The sequence below is a fragment of the Phoca vitulina genome, unplaced genomic scaffold (genome assembly GCF_004348235.1).
Source record: "Phoca vitulina isolate PV1807 unplaced genomic scaffold, GSC_HSeal_1.0 scaffold94, whole genome shotgun sequence".
NCBI classification, from domain to species: domain Eukaryota; kingdom Metazoa; phylum Chordata; class Mammalia; order Carnivora; family Phocidae; genus Phoca; species Phoca vitulina.
In genome coordinates, this window is record NW_022589797.1 from 1 (window position 1) to 24,625 (window position 24,625).

The following is a 24,625-nucleotide window of genomic DNA, read 5'->3' on the forward strand; positions in this document are numbered from 1 at the left end:
ACTGGGGGGCTAAGCACTTCCTTGGATTTGGCTCCCCGGTGACGGCAGCCTCAGACTCATGGGCCTCCTCCGGCGGCCCAAGGGCACAGGCGACCCACAGCTAGCTACTGATCAAGCCCGAGGCCTCCTCTTCCAGCCCAGCCGGGCTGTATCCTCCTCACCACGGACTCCGATGGCTCTTCCAGGCTAAGCATGGCGCTTCATGTTTCTCTTTATTAACAATTATCCATTAGATCTGCCATGGGGTGCAGCCCATAAGATCTGTGGACTCTGACTTCCCCAGGCCCCACCCTCCCACAGGAACCAGCTGCCACTCATAATCACAGCAACACCAAAGAGAGGTCAAGTCCAACATGGCCATCACTTTATGTTTCCACTGAAGACCAGCACAACTTGAGATGCTGCCTTCTGGCTTCATACCCATGCCACAGCAAGGCTTCTTTTTCCTTCTCATTGTAAAAATAAAAATGGAAATGAACAGAAGTAGTGGCTGTGTGTGGCCAAAATGCTCTATGTGGAAAGCACGCTTCTAGGTGATTCTCCTCCGCTTCGACTGGTGTCCCGAGGTCTGGGCTGGAGGCAGCGGGATGGACAGAGTGCCCAGTTTGTGACCCTCCTCCCCGCCAGCTGCTAGAGACACCCTTCTTTTAGAGATCTGCAGCCTCAGGGCTTTCGCCATCTCAATCATCCTAAGGAGCAAACACAGAACAAATGGGGGAGAGTGTCCTCAGTAGGCCGGACATGAGGGAGCAGCACATTCACGCTCCTGGCCACGAAGACAGAACCCCCAATGTGGCCACCAGGAGCAAAGCAGAGAAGGAAACAAGACCCAGAGCCATCAAAGGCAATTTCATTTTAATGTCTTGCCATCAGAAAATATCCATATAAGTAATGGAAAACCAGGCTATCTCGACACTATTAGTAACTCTGCTTACTTCTGATAACCAGCACTGGGCACTTGCTGGCATTTTGCTAGAAGCTGTACGGGCTCCAAGTATCTTATTGCTCTTTTATTTTCAAACTCACTGCCTGTGAGAATACCTTCTGTGGACAGCTCTCAGGATAACCCCTCCCGGGACTGCTAGAAGAATCCAGACAAGGGTATTCTCACAGGCTCTCTTGGAACACCAGCAGCAGCCTTGGATACCAGATGCCCCAAATCACCAACAAAGGCCAACATATCCCACAGTTCACGATCCTGGAAGTTCTGCTCCCTACTTAGTCTGAATCTCTCCTAGCAATCCTGGAAAGGGCCCAAGACCACAATTCTGCCATCTCTCCCAGGACCCTCCAAGTCTGTCCCTGCTGCTCAGCAGGGCTGATGGGTCACAGAAGTCCCCATGTGACATCCCTGACAAATGGCAGCCCCACCTTGCTTCCAACACCTCACCTGGCAACCCCTTCTATCTGACTCAGAGAAAGTTCTTTTTGTTAAGCTGAGATTGGGGTGTCTTACAACTTCCAGCCCTGGGCTCCACCCCTCACGACCATACAGACCCCCTCTCCCCAGTGACAGCAATTCCGAGACTGCTTGGTTACAAAGGGACAGAATGCTATGGGAAGGCTCAGGCTTGAAGCCCAACTATTTCCCATCTTGGTTGTGTGAGCCTGGGAAAGTCAATGACTTCTCTGAACTGAGGGTTCTCCTGTTGTTTTGTAGGGAAATCACTGAGATCATCACAGACTTAAAACTGTGCCTCACAGAGACAAGGCACTCCATGTCTGGTTGCTCATCCTTTTACTCACTCATGCACTGACAACTGTCCCCCGGTCCCAAGTCTCATCCATACTACGTGTCCCCAGTTGCCCCTTGATGGTGCGTCCTGCTTTCCAGCAGTACTAGAAATACATCAAGCACCCTGCAGGGAGCTTGTTATTCTGTGGTGCTCACCTTCTCTCACTGAGCTTCAAGTCTCTCTGTAACACGGTCAGGTCAATCTGGAAGTCGCTTATGTGCAAGGCAAGTATGATTACATATGCAGTGATCTTCGCCTTCATAGAATCCGAAATTAAGTTCCGGAGGCTACAAAAGCAATGGCAGTGAAGGAGAGACAGCATTAAACTAAGATGATTATTCCGAAAGCGAAATAAAAACATCCAGGCCTGTTCTCATGCACACTCAATGTCTTCCCATCTTGGGGAGAAGAAAAGAAAGATGAGCACCATTCCTGGTCCTGTCAAGGTGCCCACACCTTCACACACAGTGGAGCAGTGAGCCAACCTCAGTGTTCCCTCCAAGTGGGTCAGAGAAACCCACACGTATACTTTCCCCAGGCCCAGTTTGAGCCTCGCAAACACAAGGACCCTCCGGGCCTGTCTGGGCTGCTGGGAGACCAGTCATCCCAAACCCAGTTGCTGAGGATGTTTCCAAGCACACTCAGAGCAGGAAACAGTCCAAGCAAAGGGCAAGAATGGCGGCCAGATGTGCCGCTGGGGGTCCTCTCCCCAAGCCCCTACGCTGGCCTGCCCTTTCCTGCTACACCGCCTTCCCTCGGCACACTGGCTCGGTGGGCTATGAGGAGGGGTTCCTGGAAAGAAGTCTCCATGGCAGGACTTCCCAGAGCCTCTAATGGGAGCTTCTCCAAGGGGGACAGAGCATGTAATATACAGGGTTTTCTCAACTGACTTGACCCCAGGCCCCTGCAAAGGGCCGTGAGTGCTCTCCTCAGCGGTGTCTGCGGACATGGAAGCCAATCCACGCTCTAGTCCCGCCCTCCCTGCCCGCTTTCTCCTTTATAGGCAGAAGCCCCGAAGTCAGTCTCCGACCTGCCGTTGTTGTAGGTCAAGCAGGTGAAATGCTTCAGCAGTTTGGTGTTGATGATGTGGGGGACTCCAGGCCCCAGGGCACCTGCAACACAAAGGTGAGTTTGCTCATTTTGTTTCCAAACCCTTGGACCACACCTCCTCCGTGAGCTGGGACAAGAGGCCAACAGCTGTGCCACAAGAACAGAACCATGTGGTAAGAGAAGCAGGGGCCCGTGAAACAGGAGAGCCACTTCCCGATGCAAGCACGCTCGGGGGTGCTTCAGCCTGCAGGCCGCACGCCCCCGAGAGACGTCTGTGATGGGGCAGCGGTGAGAAGGAAAAACAGACTCCAATGAGGCCTAAAGCAGCAGAATTTGTAAGATGCAACACAGATTGTGGCGAAAGCCCAGGGAGAGGGAAAGGAGGGGAGCCTGGAATGTGAAAATGAGCAGCAGGCAAGTAATGACAACATTCAGACTCCCGGGAGCTCAAGCACCGTAACAAGACGGCACCACCTTGTGCCTAAAACCACAGGTGGGTTTCCAACTGCAGGAAGATAGGAGTGCAAGGCAACCCCCCTCCCCCCACCCGTGGCCCTCGCTGTAGGTGACACGGGTTACCAGGGGAAATGGACTCTCTTCTTTCTCAGTGGGAGATAAGCTGACACAACATAGCCCTGCCACCAGCCTTCACGTGAGCAAGGCCGATTTTTCTCCACACAGGACTGATGTTTGTCCGACCGTCCCTTAAAATTTTCATTTGATTTGACTGGATACTACACTTTGCCCAATGCAGAAGAGAAGCAGTGAATGTTAGCTCTGAACAAGCGTACGACGCGGCCTGTCCCCACTTTCAGATGGGGACAGGGCTGGGCCGATCCCTTCGGCATGTCGGCGGCGCCTACAGGAACCCCACTGTTACACGGAAATAAAGATCTAGACAAGTACATGCATTTTTTCTCTTCATTAGAGCTGGCCTAAGAGACAAATAACAGGCTGGAAATAACTAGAATAAAATGTCTATCATGGACTTACTTTTCCGCTTAATCACTTTCTGTGCTCGAAATTTGATGAGTGTGTCCAGAAACCATATGCATCGGGCCTGGCGGTCTCGGCTCTCCTCATCTGATGGCAAAGACTTCAACGCTTCTATGACAAAGGAGCAGTGGCTAAAACGGGGGGGGGGGGGGGACGGGGGGAAAGGGAGGAATGTGTAAGACCAACTCTGTCAGGAGCACTTCCCACTCTCACAATGAAAACAGTGGGCATCCCCCACAGCTGATACACACTAGCAGTCGAGGAAGCGCCATCCTAATTAATGCTCCTCATAACACAGCGAGCACGCTTCAGAGCTAAGGCGCTAAAGGGCTAGTCAGTAAATATTTCGGGCTTTGTGGCCCATCTGGTCTCTGCTGCAGGTACCCAAAGCCGCCAAAGTACTGCGAGAGCAGCATTATAATACACAAACGACCGGCCGCGGCTGTGTTCACAGCTTCAGTCACAGGCAGCAGACCGGAGCTGCCACACAGGCCGCAGGCTGCCCCATCCTGACGCAGTGGTCTGGGGCACAGGCTCGTGGGTCAGACTGCCTGGGTCTGAACCCCCTCTCTGCCATTCAGTGGCCTGGGCAAGTTTCTATCTTCTATACGTCTCTGTACATCATCTTCACCTAAAAATTTAGGACAAAGATAGTAGCCTCCCCCTAGAGGTTTTCTCTGCATTAAATGAGCCAATGCGAGGAAAGTGTAGAAACAGGCACATGTAAGAGCTCCATCAGCGTCAGCTATGATCTTTATGTACTGTGCCACCACCATGAGGAGCCCGGACTCACAGAGGTAAGAAGGCTCTTCAAGACCAACTTATACAGCAGCCTCGTTTTACAGATTAGAAAACTGAGGCTCAGAGAGGGGAAGATCACACAGCACCTCAGGCAGAGCTCAGGGCCTCAGTTCTCCAGACTCTCAGCCCAGAGCCCATTCCTGCACCTGCTGCAGGGCCACAAGTACATGAAGACAACCCAGAACCAAGAATAAGCTTTTCTGGAAACGTATCTTTGGAACAACAACAAAAAAAGCACTTTCAAAAATCAGGGAACCAACCTAGGGTTGGCAATTTTTTATTTTCTCAAGATGAAATTATTTAAAAGAGGGGCGCCTGGGTGGCTCAGTCGTTAAGCGTCTGCCTTCGGCTCAGGTCATGATCCCAGGGTCCTGGGATCGAGCCCCACATCGGGCTCCCTGCTCTGCGGGGAGCCTGCTTCTCCCTCTCCCACTCCCCCTGCTTGTGATCCCTCTCTCGCTGTGTCTCTCTCTGTCAAATAAATAAAATCTTTAAAAAAAAAAAAAAAAGAAATTATTTAAAAGAAAAAACTCAAAAGCAAGAAAATTCCACTATCATCATAAAAGAAAAGCTGATTTAAGGGCCAAAGGAGACAGGGGAGATAATCTGAGTTCTTTAAAATATACAGTACTTAAACATGTAAATTTAACTTTTTTTTAAAGATTTATTTTATTATTTTTTTATTTTTTCTATTTGTTTTAAAGATTTTATTTATTTATTTGACAGAGAGAGACACAGCGAGAGAGGGAACACAAGCAGGGGGAGTGGGAGAGGGAGAAGCAGGCTTCCCGCCGAGCAGGGAGCCCGATGCGGGGCTCGATCCCAGGACCCTGGGATCATGACCCGAGCCGAAGGCAGACGCCCAATGACTGAGCCACCCAGGTGCCCCAGATTTATTTATTTTAGAGAGAAAGCATGCGCATGAGCAGAGGGAGAGAGAGGGAGAGAAGCAGACTCCCTGAGTGTGGAGCCCGAAGCGGGGCTCAACCTCGGGACCCTGAGATCATAACCTAAGCGGAAATCAAGAGTCAGACCCTTAACCGACTGAGCTCCCCAGGTGCCCCATAAATTTAACTTTGTGTATAAAAGCTCACTCAGCACACCATCACCCCCACTGGCACCTACTCGCAGGCTAGCACCTGGGCCCCACCAGGGACAATCACTATCAGCATAACACTGGGAACACGGGCCAGCCCCGGTTCCAAGCCCCCAACCACAAGGTCTCACCACCCTCTGCTCAGTCACAGGCTCCATGCAGAGGCCACCTCTCTCTCCCTTGACTGCCACCCACAGCCTTGGGACAAGAGGCCTGAAAGCCCAAACATTTTTTCTTCTTTTTTTTTTTTAAAGATTTTATTTATTTGACAGAGAGAGACACAGTGAGAGAGGGAACACAAGCAGTGGGAGTGGGAGAGGGAGAAGCAGGCTTCCCGCCGAGCAGGGAGCCCGATGCCGGGCTCGATCCCAGGACCCTGGGATCATGACCTGAGCCGAAGGCAGACGCTTAACGACTGAGCCACCCAGGCGCCCCAAGCCCAAACATTTTCAAGAAAACACTGGCTTGTTCATGTTCAAATGTTGAAAAGACATGCCCTCACCGACGGACACCCCTAAAGGTCCACTTCGTGTCTGACTACTGTCGTGTTCTGACATCACTGCCCCAGACACTCCATCTACCCAAGGGGTGGGGGGGTGGGGGGTACCTGTTCTCTTCAATCATCTTCAGTATTTCCTCTGATGAGACATTCCTGAAAGCTTCGGATGGGCTCTGAAGAGCTTCATACTCCGCAGTGGAGAGAACTAGTGACAGGTCAAGAACATAATCTGGCCAAAATGGAAACATCCAACTAGCTCGCTCATCTCAAAGTAGCCCCATGTTAGAGATGGGAAAACTGAGGCCCAGATGGGGGAAGATCACACAGAATGTATACACTGGGGCTGAGTGCAGGGACTCGGTTCTCCAGACTCCCAGCCCAGAGCCCATTCCCTGCCAAGGCTTCTCTGCCTCCTCAGCTTATCACAAAGCTACTACGGGTATTTTCCCTCTGACTAGACCCACAAGTAGGGAAATTCCATACTCTACTTATTACAAATCAGTCTGCCCTAGACTTAGGGCTGACTTAAAAGTCTTATTTGACTACTCATAGTGAACCCCCACAGGGCTGCGCTTGAGGGCACGTGGCACTTGGCTGAGGAATGGGCTTGCGGCTCAGGGGCTGAGGGCCCTCAGCCAGTGAGGAAGCCTAGCTGACCTCCCAGCAACAGCACCGGGGCAAGTGCAGAGGTCCTGCTGTAGCTTCTGTGAGCATCATGGGACCAGCAACATCCTCAGAGAGCCTGTCTGCCCACTCATGTATGCATCTCCCAACTTGTGAAATAAAGCAGTATTTCTACTGCAACAAGGATACGGTCTTCAAATTTATACACGTCTTCAGGCTTGGCTGCATCAGCGTGGCAGGGAGGAAGGTAGAGGGAGTCATCTTGCAGGTCATCATGGATGGCGTCATTGACCAGAGCTTTTCAATAAAGGAAGAGACGGGGTTGGTATCATCCTGTTTGGGTTCAGGTTCCCCAATACTCTGCAACTCACGCACTCAAGATTAATTGGTCCAAAAACTCCTAATCTGAATGCTTCAGCCAATGCAGCCTGACCAGGCTGATGGGTCCAGGCCGATGTCCACTCACGACACAAACCTAACCAGGCACTGGAGAAGGTGCACGCAGCGTGGTCCCCTCAAGTAACCTGACAGTAGTTGGGTGGGACAGGTGTGCTAATAAATATTTACCATACAAGAGAAGCTAAAAGTGAGGAAGAGAGCCTTTCATAGCTTAACTTCCAGAAAACTTCTCCACAGTGAGTAAAAACAAAAAACTTGGGGCGCCTGGGTGGCTCAGTTGTTAAATGTCTGCCGGCTCAGGTCATGATCCCAGAGTCCTGGGATCAAGTCCCGCGTCGGGCTCCCTGCTCAGCATGAAGCCTGCTTCTCCCTCTCCCACTCTCCCTGAGTGTGTTCCCTCTCTAGCTGTCTCTGTCAAATAAATAAATAAAACCTTAAAAAAAAAAATCAGAATATAAAACTGTGAACAACCCAACAAGAAAAACAACATAAGAATTAAGAAAGCAGGGCGCCTGGGTGGCTCAGTTGGCTAAGCGACTGCCTTCAGCTCAGGTCATGATCCTGGAGTCCCGGGATCGAGTCCCGCATCGGGCTCCCTGCTCAGCAGGGAGTCTGCTTCTCCCTCTGACCCTCCCCCTCTCCTGCTCTCTGTCTCTCATTCTCTCTCAAATAAATAAATAAAATCTTTAAAAAAAAAAAAAAGAATTAAGAAAGCATATAGATGTGGACAGAGAGGAACACAGGAACATTCTAATAGTTCATCTGGTAAAATGATAGGAAATGAGTGAATTCTTTTTCTTTTAAGGTTTTTTTTTTAAGTTTTATTTTATTTATTTGAGAGAGAGGGAGAGAGCAAGCATGGGTAGGGGAAAGGGCAGAGGGCAGAGGGAGAAGCAGACTTCCTGCTGAGCAGGGAGCCCAATGTGGGGCTCGATCCCAGGACCCTGAGATCATAATGAGCCTAAATCATGAGTCCGACACTTGACCAACTGAGCCACGCAGGCGCCCCTTTTTCTTTTCTTTTTAAATGTCCTTTGACAGCTGAGAGTAAACTGAACAAAAAAATTCAAAAATTTACTTATGCTTTCAAATAAATGGAGACACATATTTCTCTGTTCCTGGATAAGAAAACAATATTGTAAAGAAGATGTTGATTCTCTCCATTTTATTCTCAATGGGATTTTGAGGGAATTTCACAAAACAATTCTTAGGATCACCTGGGAAAAAAAGGCATGCTACTCTAACCAATGTTTGTGAAAAATAAGGAGGGAAGGAGGAATTTGCCCCATCAGAAAATAAGCTGGATGATGAGGCTACTGAAATCCAAAGAGCCTAGTGCTGCCACAGGAACAGAATGGACAACTGACCAGAAGACAGAGGAGAGAGAAGGAGGACTTTTTAAATCATCTTCTACAAAAAAAAGGATGGAGCTGGGGACAGCTGGCTAATCCTTTGGAAAATATAAAATTAGTCTGTACCATATGCCAAAAAATAAATCTTCATTAAGATTTAAATATAAAAAGTAAAATTGTGAAAATACTGAAAGAAAGCACAGGAAAATATTTATATAATCATAGGGTTTGAAAAGATTTTCTAAAAATTACTAAAATCCCATTTTATTTTTTTAATTTACTTACTTATTTTTAGGTAGGCTCCACCCCCAGCATGGAGCCTAATGGGCGGCTTGAACTCAGGACCCTGAGATCAAGACCTGAGCTGAGATCAGGAGTCGGACACTTAACCAACTGAGCCACCCAGGCGTCCCTAAAAATCCCATTTTAATAGAAAAACTGCTCTTATGTAAACTTTCTCTTATGTTCTTATAATGCATTTTAGCATTAAACACGTTTTTAAATAATACAATTAAATGCTCAAGGTGCTGCTGAGTTTAAGAAGAGAAAAAGGTCCGCTGATCCCAAAGTGAAGCACTGTCCCTAGAGGTTCAGTTCATCATCATCACAGCAGGTTTCTTGCCCCAAACCTCCCTGTGACCCCCAGAGACTGAGGGCCTCTCCCTCTGCACCCCGCCAGCTGGAACCCTGGCGGCCAGGACACGGCACACACACACCCGTCCACACGCCGGTCTCCTCTACTTGACTGGGAGCTCCCTGAGGGCAGACGTGTCTTACTGTTTCCAGACTCTGTTCCCCAAGGAGGCACTCAGTGAGAGTCAGGAAGGAATCCAGCCCTGATGCCCTTTACTTCCATCTGTGGGGCAGGTAAAAGATCTCAAGAGAAGAGGGAGCCATGTCTATGAGCAGACTCTTACCCCAAGTCCCAGCTGCTTACCAGTCACACCCTTTGCATCAATAATATTCTCTGCAGCTTTAGCTACTGTACAATTCAGAGATTCACTGCCAACTCTGTTCATTCTTCTGGAGTTCAAAGCCCGCTTCTGTTTGGTGGTTCCAAAGGCTTCGATGCAAGAATCCATCTGTGCATAGACAAATCTGGTTTGTCTAGGGATAGGCTGGGCACTACTACTCCTAGCTGTGGGACTTGGGGAAACTCGCAGCCTTTCTGAGCCAGCATTACCTCACCTGTAAACTGGGCTGAATCATACTTCTCTATCTCACAGGCTTGTAGTAACGGATCTGAAGGACTCACTTTGTAAACTGTCATGGGCTGTTTACAAATCAGTGGTGTCCCCGTTTGCACAGTGAAAAGCCTGAACTAGAAAGAGGATTGGTAAATCCAGCACACAGCCTACCATTTTCCAGCCCTACACCCGCAGCAGACGTCGCTAATCCCTCACGCTCTCCCACTGAGCCTGAAGACGGCCTCACGCCGTTCTCAATACAGTGCCCAGCCAGTGCTGAAGACTCAATCGATTTGCCATCTGGGGTGAGATGAGCTTTGTAGGAACCGCCTACACTGAAAATCCTAAAGTTTACTTTGTTTTAATGTGAGAGCTTCCAGGCTACAACCAATATTTTCTGAAACTTGCATTAAATCCAAAACCACCTGTTATGCTACACCTATGTCAGCCCAGAGAACCAGCTCCAAACACCGGCACGGAGCTGTGTCTAGCTGCCCCGGACGGGAGGACGGCACCGTGTGAGGCCGAGAAGCCTCTCGCAGGTAGACTGTCCGGGGAACCACAGACTGAATGAGCTGGGAGCAGCCCTGTGTTCAGCTGGCTCATTTTACTAATGGAGAAATGCAAAGGCTAGAAGAAACCTGCTTCAGGTCCCATGTCTCAGTTTGGTCACACTTACCTTCTCTCTAAAAGTTTTGGTCTCACTCTCTTGTATCGATTCACTCTCAATTGATTCATCTATCAAAACACAAAACAAGCAAAAACAGAGAAGGGGGGAGAAAAGCAAGCTGTGAGGCCCACAGGTTTTAAGAGTGATTAATATTTATTTCAGCGTTAATCTAAGAAAAACAGATTTCTTTACTACAGGACTTCCCAGAGTTTAACATCATGGATCCTGTGAACATTTAGTCTGTGGCTTTAGTATACAGTTAGAGGATACGGAGAATAAATAAGGAGTCAAACGAAGGGGTCATCGGGTCCAACCTCTTCATTTTACAAATAAGGAAAAAGCCTCCCAAAGAAATGATGTGCCCCAGGTCAGTTCACCAGGCAGTGGCCGAGATGTGACTAGAAGCCAAGACCTCAGCTCTTTCCAGTAAATAGTTTTGCCCTCCTTATAAAAGACCTAAAGGCAGGCATAAATGTGAGGTATGTGTTACTTACATGAAGCTCTCTAATCTCCCATAAAGTATTCATATAGGGGCAGTACAATCTAGTGGACAGGAACATAAGCTCTAGAGTGACCTTGTCTGAGTTTCACTCCCAGCTCCTATACATATATGAGATGAGATATATATAACATAATAACTCAACATAACTAATATAATTTAATATAAGTTATGTTAACATTACTTATATAATTATAAGTGATAATATAATTATATATTAATATAATTATAATATAATTTATAATTATATATTAGTATAATTGTATAACTTATATCGTATATTATATTAGAATATATATGTATATCAGCAGTATGTCCCCGTCAAAGTCTGTGCCAGTTTTGTCACTGATAAAACCACCAGAGGGTTGTTACATGAAGTAAATGATGTTGTGCGTTAAAAGAGCTTAGAACGGTGCCTAGCACATAGTAAGGAATCAATAAATGTTGCATGTGTGTGCATGTATAAATATATATACGCTGGCTAGAATAAACCATTACTTACAAATTTTTTACATGTAAAAACAAAAATTTGTTTAATCAACAGATTAATGAACAATTTCCTTTGCCTCCTTAGAAGTCAGAAAAGCATTTGGAGGATAATTTTTTTTTTTTAAAAGATTTTATTTATTTGAGAGAGAAAGCACGAGCAGGGGGAGGGGCAAGGGGAGAAGCAGGCTCCCCGCTGAGCAGGGAGCCCCAAGTGGGACTTGATCCCAGGACGCTGGGATCATGACCTGAGCTGAAGGCAGATGCTTAACTGACTGAGCCACCCAGGTGCCCCCAAATACAACTACATTTAAATTATCCTCCAAATGCTGGGTGCCTGGGTGGCTCAGTCAGTTAAGCGTCTGCCTTCAGCTCAGGTCATGATCCCAGGGTCCTGGGATCGAGCCCCAAATGGGCTCTCCGCTAGGCGGGAAGCCTGCTTCTCCCTCTCCAACTCCCCCTGCTTGTGTTCCCTCTCTCGCTGTCTCTCTCTCTGTCAAATAAATAAATAAAATCTTTAAACATAGTTGTATTTGTTCACAAAGCAAGGAATTCTTAACCTATAGACTCTGTACCCCTAGGAAAGTCACAGATAGGTTTCAGGACTCAAGAGCCCTTTACAATCATATGCAAAATCTCATATATATTCTTGTATATTACGTACGTTTCTGGGAAGTTGGTCCAGGTCCTTCAGATTCTTAAAAAAGGACTGGCACCACTGCTCTGAGGGAATCAAGCTGCACTACTGCCTCGGAAGGTATGAGGCAGATCCACCAAGATCCTAACAATCCTTCCTCATCTATACCCTCCCCCACTGTGGTTCTCCGTATTTAAGATTTAGGGAACAGGAGCCCCTTGAGTCTGACCCTCTCACCTATCATTCTGGAAGATCCCACTCTAGCCCTGAGCATTCTAAGATGCCAACACAGAGAAGCAGTACAAGCTCTCCCACTGGATTAGGGAAAAAATGGATCCCCTCCTAAATTAGAAAAGTGTAGAGACTTCTCCTCAACATGAAAATTACTGTCCGACCCATCAGTAACTCCCATCACCTGCTAGAGACCCTAAAACCTTTACTCCAACTAGAACAACGAAGAGTTAAGAAAGACTTCTGAATGAAAAAAATATCAGACGTGCCCTCCAATATTCTGCTCTGATCACTGTTCAAGTGGCTTTAACTAAGACTATTTTCTTTTTTATTATTATTCATTAAAATATTTATTGAGCAGCTAGGGAGATACAAAAGTGATTAAAACATCATCAAAGAGGTGAGGCAAATGCACACATCACAGAAAGCCAAGTGTCAGGGGCCACTGAATCACAGCAGCCAAAAGACAAGTGCTTTAGGAGATCAAGAATGAGAATGCTTCCAGAAGACTATTTTCTGACCTCAAATCTGTAAACACTCTAGGGACAGGACCTATGTCTGGTTTGCTGTATCTCCAACCCCTAACTTGTGCCTGGAGCATAGGAGGGCATCAATAAATATTTGCAGGAAGACGCCCTTTCAAAAGTAACGACAAAATGTGTTTTACAAATCAAAAACCAACTCATCCAACAAGCCTAAAACATGCAGTGTTTTTGTGAGCCTTCATAACAGGGCCCTACCTGAAAATAGGGGCTGCATGTTGAACAACTCAGCATCATACACCTCCATCTGGCCAGAGGTCTTGTTCAGAATTCCCACAAAATGCCTGAATAAAGGAGGAATAATACCAATGACAATAGATTATTCAAAACATATTGTTTATACAACTTCCTTTTTCCTGCTTAAAAGTTCTCACTGGCCCTTCTGCCCCAATACACTTGAGGAACACAACATTGGCTGCTGAGTAACAGTAATCCCCTACAGCAGCCATTCTTAGCATAAGAGGGAAAGGAGGGAAGGAGGGAGGGAGTTCATGAGGTAGCTCTGGAAGGAAAAAAAAAAAAGCTACCAGGTGATTCTGGTAGCCAATTACATTTGTGCTCACTGCCCTAGTAGTGGGAAACCCTTTGGGGATATAAGAGTCTAGAATTACACTAGCATTTATTGCACACATAAATTTTATGGAGGCAAAGACAAGTAAAACTGTGGGAATTATGGGGAGAAGACCAGTCTGAACTAGAGAACTAGAGAACTTCGTAAAGGCATGCCGCGGTGTTAACAGTTTTAAGCATATAAAATTAATCTGACGTCTATCAGGGTGGTGCCATGGGGGCTTTGAAAGGGCCTTTTTTGTGGTTCACTGTTAGATACTATCAGAGGAACACTGTCTGCATTCTGCCAGCGCCCGACAGTTACTCAGGCTGTTCCCGTGGACAGTCCTCATCGCACCGAGGGGGAGCCTGGGGGTTAGTGAAGGGCAGAGTTGCCAAAGCCAGTTGATCAATGGTAGAGCTGTATGGAAACCCGGGAGCTTCTGACACTACCCAATCCTTTTCTTGTTCCAGCAGAAACTTCTGGCAAGCTTTGGCCTATTGATCATACACTCCAAGTAAGTGGAGAAGGCCACCTTTTGGGAACAAGACAGTTATAAAGAATATTGCAAAGTAATGAAGGTGATCAGAAGGTACTTTCAATTACAAAATAAGTAAGCCCTGGGCATGTAATGTGCAGCATGGTGACTGTAGTTAACAATACTGTGTATTTGAAAGTTGCTAAGAGAGTAAATCTTAAAAGTTCTCACCACAAGAAAAAAATTGTAACTCTGTGTGGTAATGGATGACTGCTTATTGTGGTGACCGTTTTGCAACATATACAAATATTTATCTAATGGTTATGCTGTACACCTGAAACTAATGTCATGTCATATCATATCTCAACTAAAAATTGTATTATTTAAGTAATCTCTACTCCCAATGTGGGGCTCAAACTCACAGCTCCAAGATCAAGAGTCGCATGCCTCACTGAATGAGCCAGCCAGGCGCCCCTAAAAAATTATCTTAAAGAAAATTACAAATAAATGAGGTTTTAGGAAATCCAACAAATGTAACTCATTTTTTTCTTTTCCGGCATGTCCACATGCTGGTGTGAGGGTCCCTGGATCTGGGAACACAGGGACATGGTAAACCTCTCCAGATTTCCCCTACTGCCCCTAAAATAAAGACCAAAAACAGCAGTGCCAGGCTCACCATCACTATCCTCCCCTTCTCGCATCCCTTCCCCTACCCCTACCTGCACAGAGTGTTGCATTTGAGAGCTCCGGTCCCAAAATTGTTTCCCACATAGGAAAGTCTGTCTGTTTCAGCTGCCTAAAATGTAAAGGGAAAAAGCACCACTACAACCAATGTTGAAACGTATTAAGCATCTTGACCCCCTTTCCCACATTTGCAAAAGCTTTAGAATCCAAACCGCAGTGGATTAGAACTAGAGAACCTCTGGGAGATGATCCAGCCCCACTATCCAAGTGAATCCACAGTGTCCCTGGGAGAAAGGCAAGAGGACTTTTGAAAGGGAAGCCCCAGATAGTGCCAGCTTCTAGCTGGTCTGAAAAGTTCTTGGGGGAGCTGCACCACAGGCCTTGGGAGACAGGTCCTGGGCTCCCAGCACTTAGAGGCATGCAATAAAATGGTTCTGCCAGCAACCTTCAGGAAGGGCCCAAAGTCCAAGCCCTTCCTGAACTTCTTCGCCCATCTCTCCCATGACTACTCCTTATATGCTGGCAGGACTATGGAAAGGGCTTATTCACTCCTCAATCACAGCCAAGCTTTTCCTGCTTCCCTATGTTTGTCCCTGCTATCCTCTTCACTTGGAATATGAAACCTCAGCTGTCAAACCGTCCTCCATCCTTCAGAGCTCAGCTTGGCCAGCCGCACCCTCCCCCAGGAAGGCCTTCTGGCAAGAAGAGACTTCTCTGACTGAGCTCGCTCTCCCTCCCTCAGGCTCTGAGCTTGTCCGCTTGTATGAGTTACTGAACTCAAAACACCAGTTCTCACCTCTCTAAAGCAGTGGTTCTCAACCTGGCAAATCCCCTCGGGGGACATGTGGGAATGTCTGACATTCTGGGTGTCACAAAGAGGAGGTGCTACTGATATCTAGTGATTAGGGACCGGGGAAGCTGCTGAACATCCTGCGATGCACCGGTCTGGCCCACAACAAAGAATTATCTGGGTCAGAATGTCAGTAGTGCCGAGGCTGAGAAACCCTGCTCTAGAGTAGGAGCTCCCTCAGCGTGGGGCCAGGTCCGATTTAGCTGTTTCCCTTGCAGCTTACAACACCGGGCCACAGTGGGTGCTCAATAAACACTTGCTGAATGAACAAATCAAGGAAAGGCCATCACGTCACCAAAAGTACATAACTGAATGGAGCCTGTCCCCATACCCCAACCTGCTGGGACTCACAGGAGTTCTTCAAAGGCTCATTTGCTATCTCCCTTTTCTCCTCTCCCTCCCGCATCCACCCACACCCAAGGGCCTCTAAGGCCTCCAGAGACCTGCAAAGTGGAGGCAACTGGCCACTGCGGCACTTACTAGGATCCGCTGACTCTTCTTCCTGGGGTTTGTGGAGTCATTGCTCTTGTACAAAGTAAAACGCATGTTGCCTGGATTCTGCAGCTTCCCATTGGAGAACTGGACTGTAAGATTGCAGCCCAAGAATGAGATGAGAGTAGAAGGACCCACAGTGTATGGTAGGGAAGAACTGGACTGTTCGTTGGGAGGGAGTGATTAAAGGAATGGGAATGGTAAGGAAGCCCAGGTCCTGACCTAAAGGGGGACTGAAGGAGGTACTGGTCCAGTTGGGAAGAGGAGATGGGGAAGTGAGGGCAGTGCTGGGGAGGGCTGCAACAGAAGGAAATAACTAGGGGAATAGAGCTGAGGCCCAGCCCAGACCTAGAGAGACGGGGAATCTCTACCCGGTGGAGAGAAGCGGGGCAGGCGTGAGTGGGTGAGGTCATGGATGACCGGTACAGCCCTGGGGGGAAGGGTGCCTGGGACGTCCTCATCCAGCTGGGAGGTGGTGACAGCAAGATGGTGGGATGATGACAAAGGCACCCTGGCCAAGCCCCAAGTAGTGGAGGAGACTGGAGGGGGTCTTGGCCCAGCTGGGAAAGGAGCCCGACAGGGGCAGGAGGACTGTAGAGACATACAAACGGAACGAAGGGGAGGGAGCTACGGGGAACTCTGCTCCGGTTCCGCAGTCTTTACCCAGTACTGCTCTCTGGCTCTCGTCGGGCTCCCCACAGTACAGCCACCTCGCACTCGGCAACACCTCCGCCGCCATCTCGCCAGTCCGGACACCAAGGTTAAGAGTTCAGAGAAACCCGGCCCCGGCAGCGTGAGCAGTCCACACGCGGTGTCGGAGCTGCGGGGCGGAAGAGGCGTGGCCTCACCGGCACCGCCTCGCGCGTGCGGAGACGGCGTGGCTCCGCCCCACCCGACACCGCCCCCTATTCGCTCTTCCCCTGAGGGCGGAGGCGTGCCATCCCCGCCCACTCTTCGCCCCGCCCCTCCGCTTGGAGAGGCGGGGCTTCCGCCCACTCGGGACCACGGTCCTCTCCTCCGAGGCGCGGTACTCCGCCTGCACCTAAAGGGTTGTGTGGGACCAGGGCAGTTACCACAGCAGAAGGGCCAAAGCAGGACCTTTGAACGTGGACTCAAAGGAGGGTATTTTTGAAGGACAAGAACTCAAGTCGTCTCATCTCTGTTATCCACATTGCCTTCTTTCAAGACTCAACAAATGACGTCACCAATTGTCCCAATAAAGTTTTTATAGCAGAAAGAACCTGTTCCAAAACACAGGTTGCGTTTAGTTTTCATCGCTCTTCGGTTTCCTTCAACCCAGAACAGTTCCTCACTCTATTAGTTTAAAATTTTAAAGATTATAGGCCAGTTGTTTTGTAGAATGTCCCTCTGGATTTGTCTAACGTTTCCAAGTGATTAGTTTCAGGTTATGGGTCTTTGGCAGGAATATCACAGATATGATGCTCATTGTATCCTAGTAGGTGTACTGGTTATAGTAACTTTGACCACTTACACGCCTTACAGTTTTCTCAGCTGTAAAGTTACTCTTTTCCCTTTGTACCTTCCCCTTATTTTGTGGGCAGGTACTTAGAAACTAAACATTCTGTTCATCACACTAACAATTTATTCATTTATTTATATCACTCTAGGCTTGTAGATCCCTATTTTATTCAATAGATTAGAATCTGCTACTATCACTTATTTTCAAGTTCAAGTTTTATCAGATTGAGCCAGTGGGAACCCCATTAAGCTGGTTTCTGGGTTCTTTTAACATATCTACATCATTTTTTTGAACATGTCCTTACTTTCGGGCACAAGATAGTTCAGCTCGACTTGGAGTTTCCCTGCCCCAACCCTCGAATCACCCATTTCTCCAAGAAGTTCTGGTTTCTCTTGGTAGAGGATGGTATTTAAAAACAAGATCTGTGTAGTAGGTAGGGACTGCTTTGGGGATGCCATGGCTCCCAGGCCTGAATGAACTGAGTTAGGGAATACATGTAAGTAAACACACTTTTACAACTAACAGTGATTTATTTCTAAATCCAGGATTTCTAAATCCATTTATTTCTAAAATTTAGTATTTCTAAATCCACATTGAAATCCATGAGATCATACTGACCTCTAATTCCAATTGAGCACCACAGGGTTTATTCTGATTTTCTTTCCTCCCATATTTGTAACTTCCTTTGCTGACAGTGAGAAACCTGGCTTCCATTAGCCTTAATATACTTATTTGATCAGTCCTCCTGTAAGTAACACATCTCCCATCACTACCACCACCACCATCACCTGACATGGAGGCCTATTAGCCCATTCAGGCTCTAACACCTTAAACCAAGCCCTGGCCTTTACGTGGACACTGTATTAGTTTAGAGTTCTCCAGAGAAGCAGAACCAGTAGGAGATCTATTTATATATTTAGAGAGAGAGAGAGATTTGTTATTATGAGTAATTGGCTCACACAATTATGAAGGCTGAGAAGTTCCATAATTTGCCATGTATACACTGGCAGGAAAGCTGGTGGTGTAAATCCGAAGGCCTGAGAACTAGGGAGGCCAATGGTGTAACTTCAAGCCCAATGACTGGAGGAGATGAGATGTCCCAACTCACAGATGGGGCAGGAAAAAAAATGGGAAAACTCCTTCTTCCTCCACCTTTTGTTCTATTCAGGACCTTGAGGGATTGGATGATGCTCATCCACATTGGTGAGGGCAGTCTACTTCACTGAGTCCACTAATTAAATTAAAAGCTAATTAAAATGCTAATCTCATCCACAAATACCCTCAAAAACACACACAGAAATAATGTTTAATCTGGCACCTAGAAGCCAGTCAAGTTGACACATGAAATTAACCATCACAGATGCCCTCCTTACTCTGCTCAGACTCCGACAACCCTCACGAGGGTGTCCCCCTGCCCAGATGTCCTTCTCACCTTGCTTGGGCTCAGACAGTCTGTACCAGGCCACACTTTTCCACATGGATAACCTGCTCATCCTGCTTGGGCTCCAGCACCTGCCCTTGACCACTGCAGGCTCCCCTATTCCTCTGAGTGGAAAGCTACTTTGCTTGACCCCACTGAATGGCTTTGGGGTTGAGTTGTTCAGGGGGAAAAAAAGGAAAAAAGGGGAGGGGGGAAAGGAGCTTAATTGCCTACTTATTTACTTGTCTCCCCTATTGGAGACAGACTTACTTGAGGTTAACAATAAACAAGTTGGGAGTTAAGCAATAAACAGATTTATGTGGGTTTTTTTTTTTTTTTTAAGATTTATTTATTTATTTGAGAGAAAAAGAGAGAGCACACAAGCAGGAGGGGCAGGAAGAAGGAGAGAGAATCTCAAGTAAATTCTGTGCTGAGCATAGAGCCGGACATGGGGCTCGATCCCATGACCCTGAGATCATGACACTGAGATCATGACCTGAGCCAAAACCAAGAGTCAGATGCCCAACCAACTGTGCCATCCAGGCACTCTGATTTATGTTTTTCTTTACTGCTGCATCTCCAGTTCCTGGAGCACTGCCTGGCACATAAGTAGATCCTCAATAAATGTTGAATGAATGAGTGACAGGGCAAGGAATGAATCTGAATCATCACTAATCCTAGGAACCTCAGGACTGGAGCTCAAAGATACTTACTAATGGTGCTTAAAATTAACAGGTATTGGGTTTACACGGGGTAGATTCTCTATAAATGATTGGTTGAATGAAAACATCAGCAGTTAAGTCAAAGTTAAAGGGTGACAAGACAGCATGGTTAAAAGGAGTCAATTGTAGTTCTTGAGAGGTGTCCTGACCCCTCCTGATATAGGGACATATGTATGTATAGCCTTTCTACTCAAAGTGTGGCTTTTGGGCCAGCAGCATCAATGTTATCTGGAAACTCATTAGCAGTGCAGAATCTCCAGCCCTATCAGATCCTCTGAATCAGAATCTGCACTTGATAAGGTCCCTGAGTGATTAGTGTGCACTTCAAGGTTGAGAAGCACAGTCGTAAAAGATTGTTTCCCTTTTAGGCACATCTTTACCAGTCAGACAGAGTCTGTGAAAGTCCTGAGAATTGGCTGCTTTATGGCTGGGTGGAAGAACGAAGAAAGCACATATGGATTGAGAGCAAAGACTCCCAGAATTACAGCAGTTAAGAATTCAAAGTGACAGTGCTTCTATTTGAGGAAGCAAAGTGTTAATGGCAGGGTGACTGGGAAGAGGACTGTAGTATACCCCTATGTTGTTTAATTATTTAACAATGATTCAAAACACATGTACACCATATATGTATAAATGCACGTGTATATAACTGGGATGAGGCAAGATGGAGGGAGCCATCTTCCGGCAGTGACCAAAATGCAAACACCTACAAAGGCCTCTTCTAAATTAGAATCAGGGGTAATCACAGGCTACATTTATCATAAAATGTTTGTTTATAAGCTTAGTTTGGAAATTCGGAGACTTCTGGAGTTCTCTCTTAGCCTCATTTTTCAGGAGAGGGAACCGATGTTTAGAGAGTAAGAAAGAATAAGGCTGGGGCGGGGTGCGCTCGTGGCGGGAGGCCGTCCTCTTTTCCTTGGGTGATATCTCCACCTGCTGGCCGTTCAGGATATGGCTAAGGAAGACCTGAAGCACTTGTAGCAACTCAGCGTGTACTCTCTCCCAAGCGTTTCTTCTGCCTCACCGTTTCTCTCCCTTTCTTCCACCTCTGCCTCTCTTTTTCCTTCCTTTCTTTTTCTGTTTGCCTCACTCTCCTGTTCTCCCTTCTGTCTTTCCTTTCTCTTCCTTCATATCCTGATGCAGACTCCGCTTGTGTTCTGTAGACGTGGACAGCTCATTTCTTATGAGGCCGCCTTCAACGTGGATAGGTTTTTCCTTACACGAAGCTGAATCTACCTTCTTTTTTTTAAGATTTTATTTATTTATTTGACAGAGGAGACATAGCGAGAGAGGGAACACAAGCAGGGGGAGTGGGAGAGGGAGAAGCAGGCTTCCCGCAGAGCAGGGAGCCCGACGCGGGGCTCGATTCCAGGACGCTGGGATCATGACCTGAGCCGAAAACAGACGCTTAACGACTGAGCCACCCAGGCGCCCCTGAATCTACCTTCCGTAGCTTCCCCCTGCAATTCCAGTCCTGCTCTCCAGAGCCACACAGAACACGACACATTTCCTCTGCCCTGAGCCCTCCAAAAGCTTGAACACTCTGATCACACTTTGCATTTATCTGCTCCTCTCCTTCTCAGCAGCTCCCTCCAGCCCCTCAGCTATGTCACACACCAAAGTTTCTAGGTCTCTCCTCACCCAGGTCACCACGGCTGGACACACGCCAATATATCGAGATCCCTCTACCACTGTGGGACCCCATATGGATCAATACTCCAGTTCCGGGCTGGGTAGCACAGAAAGGATCCATCACTTCCTTTATGGTATCTCCTAGCTGCCTTTCCTAATGAAACCAATATGTGCGTTTATTCTAAGCATCTTATAATGTTCAGTTAACTTATTTGGAGTTAACAATAAACAAAAATTCTTGATTTTGCTTCTGCTAAATCACATCATACCGAATTTTTTTTAAAAAGCAGATTCAGAGGGGGGTGCCTGGGTGGCTCAGTTGGTTAAGCGTCTGCCTTCAGATGTCCTTCTCACCTTGCTTGGGCTCAGACAGGGTCCTGGGATCAAGGGTCCTGGGATCAAGCCCCATATCGGGCTCCTTGCTCAGCAGGGAGCCAGCTTCTCCCTCTCCCTCTGTCTGCCGTTCCCCCCTGCTTGTGCTCGCTCTCTGTCAAATAAATAAAAATCTTTAAATTAAAAAAATAAAAATTCAGAGCTTTATATGAAGTCTTGTTAAGTGTAATCATGTCAGATTTAGCCTGTTCAGTTATTAAAATTTTCCCAACACTTTAGATTTTAAAATTATCGAACCAAGACATATTTGATGTACAATATTTGGGGGGGAGGCAGATACAAAGAATGCAATTATAGTAACTCATGATCCCTTCCCCCCCTAAAGGCAAACATCATTAACATTCTACTTTATTTCTTTCTAGATTTTTCTCTGTGCATATGTATGCTTATAATTGATATTGTATTCATTTTTTGATATTGTATTTTTTGTATCCTCCTTTAAAAATTTTTGAAACATTATCTTGTAAGCATTTTCTCAAATCTCACATGATAATCCATTGAATATTGCCACAGAGTTTATACATCTAATCCTCTAGTTGAACATTTAACCTATTCCCAATTTTTTCAGTTACATGCAACATTTCAGTGAACTTCTATTTTTTTTTTACAATGATGAAGTTTTATTATGGGTTTGCACATAATGAAAAAAGAATAAACATTTTCAATTCCCATGGGGTTTACTATTTTCATTTTTAATTTTTTTAAATTGAAGTATAGTTTACATACAATGTTACATTAGCTTCAGGTGCTGAACTGTTTAAGCATAAAATTGTCTTGCTTTTTTTGGATGTCTTTCTTTGGATGGAGTCCTAGGATTTGAATTAATAGATACACCCGCATGAGCGTTAAAAAAAAAAAAAAAGATCCTTAATACACACTGTCAGATTTTGCTCCAAACATTTTTCAGATCTTTTAAAATCTTCATCTGTCTTCAATACTATCCAAGGCACTTTGGGAGATAATAATGAAAATACACGATTCTTGCCCTTAGGACTTAACTAGCTAGATGGAACGCAAAAATGGAAAGAAAAGCATACTCAAGGGTGGATACTGTTAAAAGTCTTTGGAAATTCTCTTTTTAGTTCTGTCAGTTTTATTGCCTTTGTTATGAAGCTTTGTTACTAGCATCATATTCATTCAGTCTTGTTCTCTCTTCTTGATGAATTAACCCTTTTATCATTTGAATATGATAAATATTAAATATCCTTCTTTATCTCTTATATCTTGTCCTAGAGTCCACTTTAGCTGCCATTAATATAGTCATTCCAGCTTTCTTATGAGAGGTGTTTGTAGGATTTATTTTTTTCTATCCTTTTTACTCTTACCTATTTGTGTCTTTATATTTAAAACAGGTTTTTTTTTATAGACATGTTCCATGTTTTCTTCTTTTTTTCTTTTTTTTTTAAGATTTTTTTTTTTTTTAAGTAATCTATACACCCACTGTGGGGCTCAAACCTACAACCCTGAGATCAAGAGTTGCATGCTCCACCAACTGAGCCAGCCAGGTGCCCCTAGAGTTTAGTTTTTAAAATATACATTTTTTAAGATTTTATTTATTTATTTGACAGAGAGAGAGAGAGAGAGAGAGAGTAAAAAAGGGAACACAAGCAGGGGGAGTGGGAGAGGGAGAAGCAGGCTTCCTGCTGGCTTCCCGCTGAGCAGGGAGCCTGATGAAGGGCTTGATCCCAGGACCCTGGGATCATGACCTGGGCCGAAGGCAGATGCTTAATGACTGAGCCACCCAGGCGCCCCTTTTTTTTTTTTTAAGATTTTATTTATTTGACAGAGAGAGACATAGTGAGAGAGGGAACACAAGCAGGGGGAGTGGGAGAGGGAGAAGCAGGCTTCCCCGCAGAGCAGGGAGCCCGATGTGGGGCTCGATCCCAGGACTCTGGGATCATGACCTGAGCTGAAGGCAGACGCTTAACAACTGAGCCACCCAGGTGCCCCTAGTTTTTAAAATATTTTACTATTTGATTCATTTGACAATAAATTTGTTGTAAGAAGTCAAATAAATATCCAACATATTTTTCCCTCTAAGACTTCCAGTTTCAGTCTCTTTTAAAAATTAATCTATATTTCTTCCACTGCTTTGAAATATCAACTTATTCATACATCAAATTCTTTTCATATTTATGTCTATTCTGGACCTTCTGTTTTGATGCATTGATTTGTCTGTTTATTCATATGCCAGGACCAAATTAGATTTTGTATGTGTGGCAAAATACAACATAAAATTTACCATCATAATCATTTTTTAAAAAGATTTTATTTATTTATTTTGAGAGGGAGAGAGCCTGCGTGCGAGAGCAAGTGAGCATGAGCGAGGGGGAGGGGCAGAGGCAGAGGCAGAGGGAGAAACAGGCTCCCTGCTCAGGGGCCCCAATCCCAGGACACTGGGATCATGACCTGAGCCAAAGGCAGAAGCTCAACGACTGAGCCATCCAGGCGCACCAATCATAATCATTTTTTAAAAGATTTTATTTCTTTACTTGAGAGAGAGAGGGAGCATGAGCCGGGGGGAAGGGCAGAGAGAGAGGGAGAGGGAGAAACAGACTCCCCACTGAGCGTGGAGACCGATGTGGGGCTCCATCCCAGGATCCCGAGATCATGACCTGAGCCGAAGTCAGACACTTAACTGAGCCACCCAGGCGCCCCCATCACAATCATTTTTAAGTGCACAGTTCAGTGGTATTAAACACTCATAATGTTGTGCAACCATCACCACCATCCATCTCCATTGCTCTTTTCATCTTGTAAAACTGAAACTCTATACCCATTAAACAGTAATTCTCCAATTGCCCCTCCTCTCAGACCCTGGCAAACACCATTCTACTTTTCATCTCTATGATTTTGACCATTCTAATTACCCCATGTAAGTAGAATCATACAGTATTTGTCTTCTTGTAACTGGCTTATTTTGCTTAGATAACGTTCTCCAGGTTTATCCATGTTGTAGCATGTGTCAGAATTTCCTTCCTTTTTAAGGTCGAATAATATTCTGTTGCAAGTATATACCACATTTTGCTTATCTATTCATCCATTGGGTTGCTCCCATGTTTTAGTGATTGTGAATAGTGCTGCTATGAATACGGGTATACAAATGTCTCTGTAAGACT

At 46.1% G+C, this 24,625-nt stretch overlaps 1 protein-coding gene across 1 annotated transcript; it reads right to left on the reverse strand.

Annotated features, from left to right (window-relative positions):
- Nucleotides 1–19: 19 nt before the first annotated feature.
- On the reverse strand, nucleotides 20–17,940 carry POLR1E (RNA polymerase I subunit E). Its single transcript, XM_032396911.1, has 12 exons — nucleotides 16,523–17,940; nucleotides 15,848–15,951; nucleotides 14,553–14,629; nucleotides 13,004–13,089; nucleotides 10,420–10,478; nucleotides 9,491–9,635; nucleotides 6,992–7,099; nucleotides 6,287–6,383; nucleotides 3,780–3,913; nucleotides 2,767–2,848; nucleotides 1,892–2,023; nucleotides 20–689 (listed from the first exon to the last, which is right to left on the reverse strand). The coding sequence occupies exons 1-12, from the start codon at nucleotides 16,596–16,598 to the stop codon at nucleotides 530–532; spliced, it is 1,260 nt and encodes a 419-aa protein (XP_032252802.1). The 5' UTR covers nucleotides 16,599–17,940; the 3' UTR covers nucleotides 20–529.
- Between the last annotated feature and the right edge of the window lie 6,685 nt (nucleotides 17,941–24,625).